The sequence below is a fragment of the Cyanistes caeruleus genome, chromosome 3 (assembly GCF_971803275.1).
Source record: "Cyanistes caeruleus chromosome 3, bCyaCae1.hap1.1, whole genome shotgun sequence".
In the NCBI taxonomy this organism is placed as follows: domain Eukaryota; kingdom Metazoa; phylum Chordata; class Aves; order Passeriformes; family Paridae; genus Cyanistes; species Cyanistes caeruleus.
In genome coordinates, this window is record NC_141703.1 from 86,502,899 (window position 1) to 86,520,039 (window position 17,141).

The window sequence follows — 17,141 nt, forward strand, 5'->3', positions numbered from 1 at the left end:
TAAGGCTTGTTGTTTTTAGGGATCTGACTCTGAAGTTGGAGTGTTCATCAGCATTGTAATAAATTTGAGGAAGACAAATGTCTGTATTCTTGGGAAGGTTCTTTTTCTGAGAGGAAAATAGTGAAAGTATCCAGAAGTCACAAATCTGTTAGTAGAACTTGCTTGGTAAAATAATTGTCAGTTGTCCAAACAGTGGATTTTATAGAAAAGGTGTGATACATAGTAACTAGCACTTCTTGGCAATGAAGATACTAAAGGCAAAGCTTAACAAAGCTATACCCGAGAACTGCTTGGCAGCATTTTTTATATTTTTTTTGTCTGTTTTGTTTCCCCCAGGGTGGAATGCCTTTACTATTGAGCAATGTGAAAAATACCCATAAAGATATTGGAAGTATTTTATTTCTGATGGATAGAGTCGAATATTATCAGTCAAAAATTAATGCATATTGTTTTGTAAGTGTGCTGTGGGATACATGATGATGGATAGACAGCAGAGATCTTGGATTTAGGCCATCTACAGGCTGTCACTTGCAAATACTTTGTTGTGTTAGACTTCCATTGGAGCTGGCTTCAACTGAAATTGCTCAACATTTAATGTTTGGCTTTCAGGTATACATGGCACAACTGACTTAATGCTTTAGAAAAGTATAAGCTTAATATTGCTATTTTATGGTTTTGATAAGTTCTAGACTTTCTCTCTTATTCAGGAAAGTCCATTTGACTTGCCATGAAATAATTAGTGTAGAAACATTCAGGTAAAAGTAATTCTAAATCATGGTAAGCTTTTAAAAATATTGTGAAGGAAATTTGTTTCTTGTGGTAGTATGTATTTTAGAATTTCAGAGACCAATGGACTTTGCCCTTTTGCACACCAATCACACAGTATACAGGAATACTTAAAGCTTCCCACACACTGCATTCCAAATATGCTTCAGCTTCTGACTTGCAGATGTCATGTAAAAGAAACGTAATTTTCAAGGGATAAAAATCTTGACTGCGTCTACAGAGACTACAAAACTGGATGTCAGCTACAGCAGTCCTGCCGTCATTTGGATGCTTCCATGGGGTCCAGACATGAATCAGTTAGTGGCTTTCAGTTTGTGAACTCAGGAGCTCTGGGATATTTCCTCAGTGTCTCCCAAAGTTAATGAAGGAAAACAGCCCATTGCCAATAAGCTAAATTTTCAAAATATTAAGAGCCCATTGGGTTAAGAGAAGTTGAAAACTTCAAAAGTAGTACTGTTATCCAGCCAAAAGCCCTTTCCACATTTTAAAAATCTGAGGGTAGTTGAGGTTGTCAGGAATCTCTGTGTCTGTTGGGCTTGAGTATTTTGTATAAATGCATCATAATTATGATTTTGAGGAGAAAAGACAAAATACTTCGCTAATTATTTTAGCTATACTTGTAAACCAGAGAAGACAGAGAAGCTTACAAATTCCTTTTAAAAGCCTCTCAGTATCTCTGTTAGTCTTTGGATATTTTTTTTAGCCACCAATGACCTTTTTAAAATAAATAAGCAATGTTTCTTACATTCCAGGACTTACAATTCTGCATATCTTATCCTTAGATGAGTGAGAATTGGCTTAATATCCTATTTGCTTCGCCCCTTTCAGCTCTAAATGTTATAAAGAAGAAATCTGTCCAAAGTGAAATAAACCTGTAAATATTTTATAAGTTTAGTTGATATGTACTCCTTGGAGCACAGATTCAACCAAAAAGAAAACCTTTTGAGGTTTGATGCTGCTGCTGTTAATGTGAATGAAGGTGTCAGTTTACTTGTGATGTAGACAGCAGTGGCAAGAGAGAAAAGGCAGCGATGTGTGACTAAAATTTCCAGATACAATTTGAGATTCACTTGGTAACAGCAATTGCAGAAGTTGAATTATCTCTTTAGTTTCTAGTTGGTTCTTTTCCCATCTCTTATCACCTAGAATTTAGGTTACTGGTGACCATTTGTTTTTTTAGAGAGAGCTATTTCTTTCTCTGCTCTTCTGCTTTTTTTTTTTTTTTTTAATCACTGTTGGTGTGGCATTTGTAGGAGGGACAAATGCACCGACTTAACATAATTATGGCTTTGTATGTGTGAAAGCTTTCTGCAAACAGACTTGCACTGGGATAGCTCCAGACTCTTGCTTTGTTGCTGCAGCACAGCTGAGTGATCTCCAAAATAAAACTGTGTTGTAATTGGGTCATGGGATGAATTCTCTTCTAAGTGGATTTGCTGATATGCCTGGAGTTGTTGCCTTAGACTACTGCAAGAACGTTTACGCCAACTCTTAGTGCTCTTTAAAACACACTCTGTGGGATGTTTGAACTCTTTAACTGCCTGTGTTGTTGCTGTAGGAGTCTGGGTGCTTCTGCATACTTATGTGATATCTGAGACAAAAAAAGAACAAGAACTGAAATCTAGCAGTGATATCTTGCCGAGTCACCTAGTTTGAGATTGAAATGACATTTTGCTGTTTCTGTCTCTTTAATGATTTTTCCTTTCAGTTTTTCAAAAAAAATCTGGACTGGAAATAAATGTCTACAATAAGTTCTAGAGTGTCAGTTCAGAAAATTTCATGTTCCTTTTCCTGTTTTTAGTTTGAAATATTATTAGACAAGTGCAATTTGTCTTGTCAAGTGCGATACACTTGTTTTCAGGGAGCTTTGAGGTTTTTTACCTGGTCTGGGTTAAGCATAGCATGTGCCATCTAACTGCTGCCTTTGTTGCTAGGAGAGAATAGTGGCTGCTCTACATTTCACTGGCTTCCTGTTGTAATGAGGTACAGCGTCAACAAAAGTGACAAGCAAGGTTTAATAATTCACAAATGTAAGATCACAGGAGAGAGAATTCCAACCCCCTTGGGGATCTTACTTTCCTCTTTCCTTGGGCAGAGGTGTTTCTGTAAGTGAAATGACCATAGGGATTTGAAGCATGTACTGGAGAGGACATTACCTAGAAAGGTGAAGTTCTGCTTGTGGTATAAATTTCTCTTTCTTTTCCTTAGCAGAAACCCAAGATTCATTAGGTTCAATTGAATAAACCTGAAGCATAGTGCTCTGAAGTTGTGGTAGTGGTTAGGAGCTGAAAAATCCTGAGTCATGGAGTCACCAGCTGTGAACTCTTGAAGAAATATGCCTGACAGGAGGTTCTTTGTCTCCCCTTTCTTGAAAGAATTATAATAAAAACCCAGTTGAAACCCCCTGTTTGGCTACACACTTAAAATATAAGTTTATGTGCATATTCTTATGATTGTGTTCCTCTGTGCCACCCTCCCAGCATCAATGATGGCTTTGACAGTCAATGGCTTGTGTGGATATCTGGCTTCTCTTGCCCTTCCTTCCAGGAGAAGAATAGCCCTTTTGCTTAAGTTTGCGGAAATGAATTTGTTTGAGACTTCTGGCTAAGGAAAACAAGAATCTCCTTTCTGTTCTCCTAACGTGGTATAGCAGAGAATGACACATGCTTTTGTTTTCACTCTTCTTTATAGTCCAAATAGAAGTCATAACTAGCTTCTGTCCAGAGAATGCTGATTCATTTTCCTTGCTCTGTTCCCTTGTTCCAAGTGAGAGGAGCTAATCTTTGGTACTTGATAAGTCACTTTTTGAATGGGGTGTAAAACACTAGGCAATACAGCAGCCAAAATAGTTCTGAGCTCAATATGAAACCTTTTCATGATGCTTTTATTCCTGTTGCATTTTCTTGTAACAGCCTGTGTTTTTTATTGTCACCTAGTTTGTGCTCTCACAGTTGGGATCTAAACTTGTGATCTCTAGAATCCAATCAAACAGAATCACAGAGGCTGGAAGGGGCTTGTTGAAATGATCTGGAGCAGCCCTGCTGCTTAAGCAGGGTTGGCTGGAGCTGATTGCACAGAATGATGTCCAGTTGGGTTTTGAATATCTCCAAAGATGGAGACTCTTCCTAAGCAACCTGTTCTAGTATTTGACCACTTTCTCTGGAAAACTTTATTTTGATGTTGGATAGAATTTCACGTGCTTTAGTTTGTGTCCATTGCCTCTTGTCCTGTCAGTAGGCACTGCTAGCTTTATTTGCTCTATACTCTTCCATCAGGTATTTATACACATGCATAACTTACCTCCTGAGTCTTCACTTCTCCAAGCCCAGTTCTCTCAGCTTCACCTCATGTAAAAGATACTCTGGGCCCTTAAGCATCTTTGTGGCCCTTTGCTGGTTTTGCTCCAGCATGTCCATCTCTTTCTTGCGTCCAGAAGGCCAGAACTGGTTGCTTCAAGCTGGCTTCACCAGCAGAGGGGTCGTGTCAGTCCCTCAGCCTGCTGTTGGCCACCTTTTCCTTGAGAGAGTGAATTGCTGGCTCATGATAAACTTGTCCACCAAAACAGTATGAATCCATTTCTGAAAAACTAATCTCAACAAACAGCATAATCTTCATTCTTTGTTTAACCATAATTCAGCTTTTCTCCTGTGAGCCTTTCATTTCTCAATATACTTTACTAGCAGGTTCCTTTTTAATCTACCTGAACATTAATTCTACCTTATTGGGGTTGTGTTTGTGTTGGTGTGTAATAGTGCAGAGAATATCCCATTGCAATTCTGAGATGATAATTTTATGCTGGGGTTTTGTGCTTCCACAGATAGAATTTTGAAATGGAAGGCAGGTGCGATCTTAGAATGGTCATTTTACTTTGCCTGCACAGTTTCATTTTACCTTACAAAATCACTGGAAGAAATACTGTAAAGAAAATAGAAGCTCATGTCTCCTCTACTGATAAATCCTTTTTTCTCTACTGACTTGGCTCTGGTCACTCAGTACTAAACAGAATCATTACTTGCCTAGTTACATTTGGCATGTGAACAGTCACCCCAAATTGGATGCAAGTATGGAAAATGTAGTGCTGCAAGGATAGGCTTGCATCAAATTCACTCCTTTCATGGCTTTAGCCAACAAAAATAATTATTAACCTGTTAATGTTTTATTGCAAATAATGTTTGTAGCATGTGCTCCTCATATTAGGTTTTGCTTGAATTCCTTTCTTCAGCACAGTATTCCTGTTGCTGTGAGTTGTTGGGGCAGCTATTGTTGTTTTGCCACAATATAGGTAAAAGATATCCATATACACACAAAGAATATACATATATTTTGGGAAGGGTAGATGGTGGGTGTTTTGATTTGGGTATTTTTGACATGCTTCTTATCTGTGTGGCTTTAAAGCAAAACACCTGATAATTTCACATTAAAATTCCATTTTTAAGCCTGCAGATTGGTAGAAGCAGAAGCTTTAAAGGATTAGCTTGCCATTTTGTTTCTTTAGGATCTTTTAAAAGTTGTAAATCTATCTTTAAGTTGTAAACTGTTCAGATAGTTGGTAGAAGCTATTGGCAGGAGTATGTAGTGGATTCAGGTACATTTTGAAATGAATTGGGACCCGCAGATCTCAGTGCTTGTCTCTAGTTGCTCCCTCAATTCACACTGGTCTGGCAGTTGAGTTTATTGTTTTATTGGTGCATTTTATACTTATTTTCAAATATTCTGAGATAAATCTTACTCAATAGGGGTTATGTAGGACATAATTTCTATACTAAAGCAAATTCAAAACAGTCTTTTATTCACTCATTCATGATTGCTTCCAAAATTAGGTGTTCATTCTTTCCATGTCCTTGTTCTCATAATATGTTCAGTAGGTGAAAAACTTTCCAAAGAAATTTCTGAACCCTTTCTCAAAACTATATTCTATTGGCATTTGCTTTTTTGGGGTCTATAGAGATCAAACTGATTTCGCTGATTTCTGTAAAAAAGGCAGATGCTCTAAAACTTGCCCTTATTGAAGTATCACCTGCTTAAAAATAGTTTAATGAAATGTTGATGCAACTTCAGCAATGTCACTTAGAATTAGGTGTGGCAGTTTATGGCTGACTTGCAGCAGATCAGTTTACTTTGGAAGACTTACTGCTAATTAATTACGAAGGAAAGAATATTCTGTGTTTGCCAAAAAACCCTACTCTTCTGACTTGGGGAAGGCAGAGAAATTTGGTAACCTTCACTTTTATGGGTGGTATGCTGTGCATTTCCCCAAGAATGTGCAATTACAGCTGTATCAGGACTCCACCCTTTCATGGATTGGAAGGTGCATTACAAATGAATTCTGTTCCTCAACCAATTTCCAGAGACAGTATTGCAATTTTTGTTTGGAATATATCTTTTGAAATATAAGAATCCTTCTTCAGCTGATGTTTTTTCTATACCTTCTGTTTTCTTCCATAGCTGCAGTTCAGATGAGAATAATCCCCAGGAAAGTTTTATGGAGGGTTAAGATTGAAAACACTTTCATACCAGCTGACTCAACATTTCTTACTGAAGTTGTTTTTACTTGCACTTCTGCAACTAAAAATGAAATCTAGTGGATGAAGATATGGGCCACAAGCCACATTCTTCTCATGCCCTGATTTTTAAGTTCTGGGAGTATTGCTCAGAGATATAACTGCTGCTACCACGTTGATAAACTGTCCTGCAAAGGAAAAAGGAATTACATGAGTTTTTCCACTCCTGATGGAAGCAGTCCTCTGTAGAGTGAGAAATGGAACATGAAATGTTGGGGAAGTGGAAAGATTTGTGGACCAAAATGGTGTTATTGTACCTTGGAGCTCTTTTAAAAGAAGTAGAGCAATGGAAACAACTGAAAATTTAAGGATCTTGATTACTAATATATAGGTTCATATTCCCACTAGTATCTAAAGATTGTATTTAATAAAAGGATTTCTGTGTCAGACTGATACAAAAATATCAAGCTTGTTTGTAACAAGGCACAGTAAACTCAAGATCCAGTTCACTTTAAAATGATCTGTAAGTTTCTGCTGGACCCTTTCTCTGAATATCTCTGCCAAATTATGGACTATCTGAGACTTTAATACCTTCCCTAGAGCTATGCACAAATAGCTAATAAATAATAAATAGGTAATAATTCCTCAGTTTTTCTCACCAAGAATTGAGTGCGTATACAGTGCTGATATGTGCTCTAAAGATACTTAGAACAGTTGAAAGGCAAAACAAACTTTCCTTCTCTTGGGTCAGATTTTCATTTAAGATTGGAATGGGATCTGCTTCTGTCAGCTAGTCTGACCTTCCTCCTAAAAGAGGCAGCCAACCTTACTTTTTCTTTACCAAACCTTTAACTATTTGAATTACAGGATACATTTAGCTAACTGGGAAACCTTTAAATTTGCAAGGCTTTGCTGCATTGTTTGTTTAGGAGGAGAAACTAAGTATAGTATTTCTTTAGTGGAATATGAGGACTATTCTGTTGAATGCAGGGAAAACTATCATGGTGTTTTCCTTTGTTTAACATATTTCAAATCTGTCTTTTCAGTAAGTTCTCATTCATGTAGAACATTTTGTCTCTACAGGCTGCTCTTTCCTGTTGCTTTTCTTGCTTTCTCTGCTTATTGCTTCACAACTGCAGCCAGTCAATTCCTTTCAAAACTAGTCCATGATCCATGATAAAGACAACTTTTTTTTTTTTTTTTGCGCCTTTTTTTTAGCTTTAACATTTGGTATATAAAGGGGATTTAATTGAAATAACTTGAAAGAAGAATGCTTAGCTCTCCCATCTGGGGTAACCACACCTGAAATAGGAGGTAAACCTATTACCTAAACCTGTAGCCCTAGTTTACAGCAGCAAATTTTAACATAATAATATTCAAGCTTGATTAAAACCTGTTGTTTTCTATTGAAAATTCACAGCTCCATGAATTATCCTAATGGTTAATTAGTCACAGTGTTAAATAAAAAATTATTTGTAATCTGAATTCATTTATCTTCAGTTATTTATGTCTGGATTTTATTGTCTTTTTTCTCATCAATGCCATGTGTACCCTCAAATCCATGGAATACAGTGGAGTGTATTGATTTTCTCTTGAATAAACTGTAGGATGCATTGAAATCTTGCTAAGTGGTGCACTTTCTAGTCCTTGGTCAATTTGTTCATCTTTCTGCTGAATTCTCTTCAGTTCTTCAGTTCTTTCTCTTCTGTGGACCTTGGACAGAAAGGAAGAACATTTTTGGGCCAGTGGATTGCTTTTATTTTCTACATTCTGCTTTAATATCAGGGTTTTTCATTGTTCTCCGAGTTGGATTATACTATGAGTTTGTGCTTGGCTGATTCAATGGTAATTATTGCCAAGTGCTTAGAACATAAGTATTTTGGTTGTTTTTTTCTTTAAGTACAGCGTACTCAGGAACACAGACAAGCTGCAATGAAAACAAGAGTGTTACCTCTGCCTATCCACAGTTTGTAATGCCAAAATTTCAGTGTTATTGAAAAATATGTCCATTCTGAAAGAAGTCTCAGTAGACATAGTGTGCCCTTTTTTACAGAGAGGAAAATAAACCACACAAAAAGGAAGCTTCAGTTGCATATATGAATATCTGTTAAGTAATTTGTGAGTTACATCTTCATTGTGGTTTGTTATTCTGAAAATGGTTAGGAAAGACCAAATACATTTATAATAATTTTGCCACATATTCCTATTTCAACACTTTAATTTCTGATTATGAAATGAAAATCAGGCTGATTCTGATTTAAGTAGGAATTTGAGATGCTACCAGTTAAAAATAAAACATTTTGCTCCATGTTAATCAACATTAATGTTAATCAAACCCCTTTGAGTCTTGCCATCTACTTCCATGTTTTATTGAATATTTAAGTTGCTTTCCCACTCTCATTTTTATTCTGTATCCTTCACTATCATTAGTCTTTCCTTGTATGTTCTGTTCTTTCTCTGTGGCACATGTCTGTTACCTGTCATGCAGCTTCAGTAGGATTGCAGGTGGATTCTGGTGAATGTAGCAGTGGTGTCTGTGGGCAGGATCTCATGTAGGCTGCTCTGGTTGGGGAGAGGACATTGACACAGACTGCTTGAAAATTTTCAGCTCTTATTTATCAAGGGTAAATGGGCATCTGGATTTTTTCCCCCACTGTTTTTAACTGTGGTGTTGTAGCTTTGGAAATTCTGCTTATTTTTCCTGTTCCTGATGGATATTTAATTATTCTTATTGCACATAAACCCTTCAAACAGAAAAGCAAAGTAAGGAGTGCAGTGGTTTGGTGTGGGAATGTCCAAAGAGCACTGATCTGTGTTGTCAGTCCAGTTGAAGGAGGATTCCTGTTTGGAGCCTGCAGCTGGATTAGCACACAACTTAAATTCCTTAGTGGTGAGCTGTGGGAGAGACTGGGACAGCATTTTCCCCTTAAACTTTGCAGTAACACCAACCCTGCTGTGGGGAGTAGAAAAAGGTTTGAAGTGTGGGAATCTCTTTTTTGACTGGTTATTTTGTTATACTTTCATAATGATGAGTTCTGGAAGAAGGGTTGCAGGAGCAGTAAATAAAAATGGTGTGAAGGGGGTGTTTTTAAGATAATATTTATAGTGCTGCATTCCTAGTGACTAGTTATTTTATTTTGTTTTTTTGTGTGAATCCTTGCATTTTAAAATGGAAAGCATTGATGGTTGATTTCATTTTGTTTTACCTACTACTCAGCAGTTTAGGTCTGTGTTTAAAAGTAAATTGTAAGGGAGAACAAACACTTTGTTATCTTTTTGCTTTAGCAAGTTCTGTGGCCTGTTAGAATCTTTATGTTCAAGCATAAGTTAAGTGGCCAAGTTGAGTCACTGTGTAGTCTGTGTTATGCTCCTGTTACATAATGTAACTCTATTTCAGTCTGAGTAGAAAATAATTTAATGTACAAAGTAAATACTTTTCACTGAAGATTTCCACAAGCCATGTATATGAGTCCTACTATTTCAGCACTGTGTCATCTTTCACAAGAAAGGAAACCTTGTAAACTTATTTCCTAAAGTGGTAGTGTTTGTTTCTTCTGATTTTCTAAAGAAGAAACTCAACTTGTTTGGGGGTACATTTTCTGCTAGGAAAAGCAACAAAATCACAGATAGCAGCTTGTATCTACACAGTCCATCAGAATGTGTCTATAAGTCTGCTGCTGATCTCAGGTACACAGATTGCTTTATAGCAAACTCTTGACTGCAGTTAACAGGCAACATAAATTTATTAAGTCAGTAGGTGGATGAGAGGAAAAGGACTACATCCTTTTTTTTTTTTTTTTTTTTTTAATGGAGCTTTCAGTTATTTTTCAGATTTTGCTAAAGATGGCTTTTTCCATCACCTGTGCTATAAATAATAAGCATGTCACCTTTTGTGTTTAAGTTTCACATGACAACTGTTGCATATTGTGCTGCACTCAGAAGATGCACTTCTGCTTGTTTCTTTCTTAAGCTGTTTTCAAGTGAAGATGACTGTATTACTGTAACTATTGCATAAATACATAAAAGTTCTCCATCCCTAGTCAAGAAAGACACTAATTTTTCCAGGCCCTCCGTTCCCTTAGAATCCAAGACCTATTACAGGTCCATGTGAGGGGTAACACCAGTTTGTAGAAACAAGATGTTTTCAAGGTCTTAAACCTGTTGTGTGATACTTCAAATGCATTTAAAAAAAAAAAGAAGTATAGAAATAAGGGAACTGTGGAGTAAAAAATCAATGACAGTCATAACTTGTTTAAAATTCTACTAATTGGACAATTAGTATCAATTTTAGGGTATACAAGTTGTTATATATGATGTGTGTATAGAACTCTTTTTGTGCATGTTTCAACCTTCCAGAGCAGTGTCTGTGTTTACTGGGATAGTTTGTCTTTAAGGACGTCTGATTTGTCATCTGCTTGCCTGAAGTTGACTCAAATTTGGGTTTGCTAAGGGTTAAGGGGACTCAGGCTTTTCTTCTCTCCTTAGCTCTGTGTTCTGTAATCAAATTTTCATGGCATGTTTTTTGCAGAAACCTCAGCTCTGCTCTCTCCGTCTCTCTCCATCTCTGGTTTTCCTTGTTAGGATTATATTCAGCACTGGCTGCCAGCTTGTGACTTCACATCATTGGACATTTATGGATACCTAGACCAGACAGAGAATTTCCTGTTTAAATTGAAATTGTGGCTTGCCCTGCTTTTCTGCATACTATTAAGAAAATATATAATGTTTGTTTGTTTCCCACATTAAGTATCTTCTTCCTGATGCTTTCTCACTTCCAGAGAGGTCTTTGTCAAAGTTGTGTTGAAGGAAAGAGAACAACTGTGGTTGGCAGAACATGTGCTTAATAGTCAATTAACATTTCCCTTTTGTGGGGTATGTTAATTACCCCATGAATTACATAAAATGCTCAAAATTGCATTTTATGTAATAATTCATTATCATACAAAAGGAAATGGGAAGTCTATACGGAACACAACTTTGAACAAAAAATTAGAGTTCTTATGAAATTTATCTATAAAATACTGAAATAGGGAAATCATTATTTTTTTGCTTTAGGAATTAATGTTAGATGTTGCAAACACAGATTTTCTCAGATATTAACAGTAGTTCTGTCTGGCAGGAAGAGAAAATGATGTAGGTTTGACTCCAGAGCAAAACTGAGTTAATTTGGAATCGGGTATCCTATGAAGGAGCAGGGACTTTACTGAATCAATCTGAACTGTGTTAAGCCTTCAGGTATAAACTGTCTCCTAGCCCTATTCCAACAGAGATTTGTAATCTGTCTACCAGTAATGACGCCTTTGGTGCTTTCAAAATCTTTTCAAAACAGCTTCGTAAGGGGACTAAACCAGAGTTCAGTCTTATTTGTGACAGAATATGGTGTTTTATTTTTAATATCTTGTGACTTGGTTTCATCTGAAATGGAAGTAATGTCTAACAGTCATTTTTAAGTCTTGATGATGAACTTGTTGTCTGAGAATATCTTATGCTCTAATGCAAACTGTTTAATAGGAATAATTAATTAATCTGTTTATTTTGCTTTTGCAGCATCTTTGAGGATGAAAGTGTGAAATTACGACAGCTGAAACTACAGAATCAGGTAAATGATAGTGCTGAAGTTGGTAAAAAAAAGTATAGGAAATCAAACAGCCCATTAGAGACTTGAGAAATGGGGGTGAAGTGCTAAAATGGGGGGTTGGTCTAATGCACTTCGAAGATTTTCATGGTTTTCATTAGTTAAAGTCAACCTTGCCATGGTTCGTAGACGATGTATTTGATGAATTTATTTTTCATATGTTCCCTTATTTCATTGGGATTGAGTTGCTAGAGAGCAGAAATAAATCAAAAGATGGGAAGACTGCAGGGAATTAGCCTTTTTTTGCATCGAAGAAATGGTTTCACCTATAATGATCTCTTTAACACTGCTGTTGAAAAGGATTCCAGCCTCTTCTGACATTTTTTTGTTTCCTACGCTGCAAATATTTACAGCCAAGCATGGGTCAATTATTAGGCTATAGGTCTCAGTTTTTGAAGTGCTGTTTGCTGGATGTTTACATTACCATATTCTTCAAAGCAATGAAGTACCCATTCTTAATATTCTTTCTCTGTGAAATTTCAAATGCTTATGAAGGAAGATGTGAGACTCAGGATTCTCTAACTGGCCATTTCACATGGACCACAGATCACTGTTTTGCATTAAACTCATCTTGTTTAAATTAAAGAATGGTTTTTAGGAAGGTGCTTTCTCAGCTGAGGATCTTTAAGTCCAGACACAACAGTCTTCAGGGAACTGTTGCAGTGGGTAATAATCCTCTTTATCAGAACCTGGTCATTGTTTGTAGTCGGAGTTTGCTAGGCTTTGATTTCAGGCACTGAATTTATTACCAGCTTTAGCTGGGTCTATAAAGGCATTTATCTAAAACATTTTAGAGTCAAGAGGTAAAATGTATCTTTGGTCATATTTGTGGAAGCTACGATAGTCCTTTATCTCTAGACTATCAAGTGACACTTGTTTAAAAACAAACAAATAATTTATTCAAAAATAGAATTAATTCAAATAATCTATAAAAGAGCATTTAGTGTCAAATGCCATTTGGTAAGAAGTTCCAAAGCTATGGATGGTGTGACTACTTGGTGATGAACCTCAGGGTCTGTTTTAGAACTGGTCTTGGGTCATAAGCTGGTAATAATCACTGTTTCCTTGTGCTGGGTTCTGTGATCAGTGTTTGCTTAGCATCAGGCTTTGCCCTGGGGATGCATGGCTATTCCTCCAAAATAAAGTTGCTGGACTGGGTGGAATTCCCTCAGAGCAACTGTCAGTTGCATCATGAAGAGGTCAGTTAAAATAATTACTTTCCTTTTGCAAATTTGTTTCCATCTTTCTTGGATTTGGTTGAGATTGTAATCATCTCCAAAAGAAACAGCTAGACAATTTTACTAAATATATTTTAATACCCTGCCCTTTGCAAATGAAATTAGTTGGGAAGTGATAACCATCTCTGATTTAGGATTTTAGAATTAGGTTTGAATATTAAAGTCTACTTTTACATGAATAGTACTGTGCCTTCTGAAGAAACAAAGGTCAATAGGAGATCACTACCAAATAAGATGGACTCGCTGCTGATTTTAGTTGATGCCTTGCTTGATAAGTTTGTCATAAACAATTATAGGAATTGGAATTTAAAAATGAAAAATGTTTTAATCCAGCAGGATTATGTATAGAATCTCTGTCATACAGAGAATCTGGAATAAGCCATAGCAGAGACATGCCTGTCCATCCATCTTTATGATGGGTTTGGAAACCCTGTAATTGCAGTAAAATATTATTTATAATAGTGCATGACATCAAGTTCCATCTGTGGGCCAGCTCTGCCTGCAGGATGCTTTTTTCTCCTGGACTACTGCCTTTTCCTTGAGGCAAGAGCTTGTGGTTGCTCAGGCAGTGCTTATTTCCTCATTAGCAGAGTATTTTTAAGTCTTCTGAGGCGTCTGCAGCTCCAAGTGCAATACTGCCATCTCCCTGTGCAGGGGGAGCACGAAGCCTGGCATGTTTCTGAATTCTGAATTTCTGGTGTGGTGCATTCCTCTCGACCGTGGAGTTTCACTGGTGCCATTGTCACTGCTGCCCCTGCATGAGCTAAGGGGCAGCTGGAAGAGGAGAGAATGTTCTCTAGCTAGGATTCATCCTGCATGGCCTGCTAGGGTTAGAAGTGTACCAACAAATAAGTAGCACAGGATTGCGCCTTCAAGACTGGAGTGGTTGGAACGTTCCTCAGTATATCAGCTTCCTGCCATCACAGCTGAAGAAAGAGAATACTAAACTAGTTGTCTTAATAGTACACTAGGTATTCTCATGTGACTTCTTGAAAGCTCATTTGAATAGGAGTTGGTAGTTGTGATCCTCAGTTGTCTGTCCTATATTCTGATGTTACAGTTTTCTAAGATTTTTCTGGAAGTATTTAATGTGAGGAGTGCACAAAATCCCAAAGAAATCATAATAATTAGTATGTGTTATTTATTTAATGGGTGCCCTGTTCATGAACTATCTACATTCTATGTAGTAATAGTATATGAATTTTTACTGTTACACAGAGCTGGAGGAAAAGGCTAATTAGTTAACAAAATGAAACAAAATACCCGTTTCCTTTTTCTACTTCCTTAGTGGAATACTATCGGGAATACATGGTACAGAAGGGCAGGCTGCTCTGCCACCGTATGGAGAGAAAATGAACTACTATTTGCTGTCCTGATAGTGGACTTGCACATATTTTTTCCATCTCAGTATGCAAAATAGTAAAGAGAAGCCTTTAAAAAAATACTAAGTTACTATCAAGTTCAGTCACTTTGATTATCCTGTAGTTCTTGCAAGAAAGGAAGTTCAGTCACATCTACCAGCAGTAAACTGTATTTTAATATAAGCTGACCTGATTGGATTGGTGAGTCCTAGAAACTCTTTGATGTAACACAATGTATAAGAATAACAATTAAAATTTAGACTGATGAGCAGTGAAATGTTTAAAAAAGCTTATCTAATAGAATAATCTACTAAATAACTCTTGAAATTAATATATCCTGTGTTCATCCCAAATTCAATTTTGCATTCTAACAGGAGCTGTATATTTTCTTATTTTCTTACTGCTTTTAGGTTGTGTCTGTATTGCTGTTTGTTTTGTTTTTGTTTTTCTTGCCTATTTGTCAGGTAGTGAAGCCTTGACAACAATTTTTCTCAAATCCTTATTCTCAGTGTAATTTTTTGATTCTTTTTTTTTTCCTTTCCCACAGAGAACTATAAACTATAATTACATTTTTTTACTTTTCCTCAGCTTTAATTTTAAAATAGGAATGAACAATACAAACCAATGTAAATTCCTCTAAAAGGTCTGACTACCTTCTTAGAAAGCAGATCTGCAATTGGCAGTTTCCAAGAATTCGATTTTACTGCTTATGTTTCTTTTCTTATTCTAGACCAATGTGATAATCTCTTTGGAATTCTGTGTAATTTTTGCTCTGCAGGATAATCCTTGCAAATAATTCTAGCAAACACTACCTGTATTGCAGTTCAGTCTTCAAAGAGTAATTCTGAGTTTAAATTAAAAGAGTAATTTTGTTTCAAGGTGTTTTTGTTTGCTGTATTTGAGGTTTTGTATGTTTGGTTTGGTTTGGAGTTTGGGTGGTTGGGTTTTTGGGTTTTTGGCTTTTTTTTTTTTTTTTCTTTTAGATAAGTAAAAAAGTGAAAAAGCCAGACAGAATAAAGAATCAAGGGCTGAGTTGTGTTGAAATTCCTCAGGGAGAGGTTGCCTGAGAAACTAATCTCACTTGAGATAAAAAGACTAATAGGAGAAGAAAAAACCAACAAGAGAAAAAGAATAATAGGAGAGGAAATGGCTCCAAAAATGTCTGTGTCTCAAGTGGATTGAACTGTTGGTACTGATAAATTGTTTATCTGGTGGATGCATCGAGACTGAAAATAATTTGATGGCGAAATGGTTTCTGTCATCAAAAACAATTTTCAGGGGTGTTCAGATACCTAAGAAACAGCCATGGATAAACTGCACCTGCTGTAAGGAGCTTGCACATTGTTTGCATAATGGTGCATAATAGTAGAATATGATTTTTCCTTCTTCATGCATCACCTTTGTTTTTAAGGACTAAGGATGTCTGTCTTTAAAATGGCACTGTGTCCCTTTTTGCCTTGATTTAAGTCTGGAAGTTGTTTCCCTTCTCGTTGAGAAGGAAATATTAAGTATTGAAAGTATATGAATCTTGGAGAAATAATGTTTTAATTTTTAGCATTTGGACTTACCAGTCTTTCCTTTCAGTCCTGAATTATACAGAAAAATTTTGCAAGGTAGATCAAATTTCCTTTTAGTAGATCATGCCTATTTGAATTATTGTTATTTATTTATTTGTCTCCGTAGTTTAAGTTTTATCTCTCAGCATTGGTTTCTGGGAACTATTTGCTTTAAGTTCTCCCTATAAGGTGATAGCTTTTGAGATAAAAACCTTTTCCTTTGCTAGTTCTGACTCTTTCATACTGGGTTATGGATGACTGCTGAATTTGTCTATTTGTGTTAAGGATTGCTGCAGTTGAGACTGGGTGAAAGGATTTAACCAGTAGTCTCAAGACAGGTCAGAAAATAAGCAGGTGCCCATGTCAACCTCTCATGGAGAATCAAAATCATTATCTCACTCCAAAACCACAGTAATATCTGTGTAGGATTTTTGTAAGAGCTTGCAAGAGTATTTCAGGTTTATTTGAGAATCTGATCAGGGACATGTCATTGCCAGTGGCTGAGGAGCGGATTCTGCCTCTCTAGATGTGGTTACTTACCTCTGTTTCCTGCTTTTCTTTATTCCACAGAGAGCCCTTCTAGAGAAGAAGCAGAGGAAGAAACGTCTCGATCCGTTGATGGTACAGCCAAATCCTGAGGCCAAGCTGCGCAGGTCAAAGCCCAAAGGGAGCGAGGAGCAGACTCCTTTAGTAGAAACTCCTACCCCTGTCCACAGTGATGTTGTTTTACATGGTAAATAATCAACCTGATTGCAACAGGGTTCTCCAAAATCCCAGTGCGTGCATTATGTCACAGACGGGTGCTTACAGTGCTGTGGTAGGGGTCAAGTGATAAGATTGATTACATACTTTTCTATAAACAAAAGTTGAATTATACTACAGTATGGTTGAGCAATACTAAGCTGTGAAAGCAAACAAAAACCTCACCTGGATTTTTGTGACAACTGTGAATCTTCATGTGCCCTTGAGTAATCTCTTCCTTGGGTTAGGCTGTAAGAGCTGTAGAAATGGGCTGGCAACTTCTATAAAGGTGGGGACATACAAATCCAAAGTAAAAAAAAAAA

General features: G+C 36.7%; 1 protein-coding gene across 3 annotated transcripts in view; it reads left to right on the forward strand.

Annotated features, from left to right (window-relative positions):
- Positions 1 to 17,141, forward strand: part of TULP3 (TUB like protein 3) — a 32,485-nt gene that overhangs the window by 1,506 nt on the left and 13,838 nt on the right. For all 3 annotated transcript variants that reach the window (XM_086882489.1, XM_086882490.1, XM_086882491.1), the window contains exons 2-3: positions 11,835 to 11,886; positions 16,648 to 16,810. In XM_086882489.1, the coding sequence (XP_086738615.1) occupies positions 11,835 to 11,886; positions 16,648 to 16,810 (215 nt within the window). The remainder of the gene's footprint in view (positions 1 to 11,834; positions 11,887 to 16,647; positions 16,811 to 17,141) is intronic.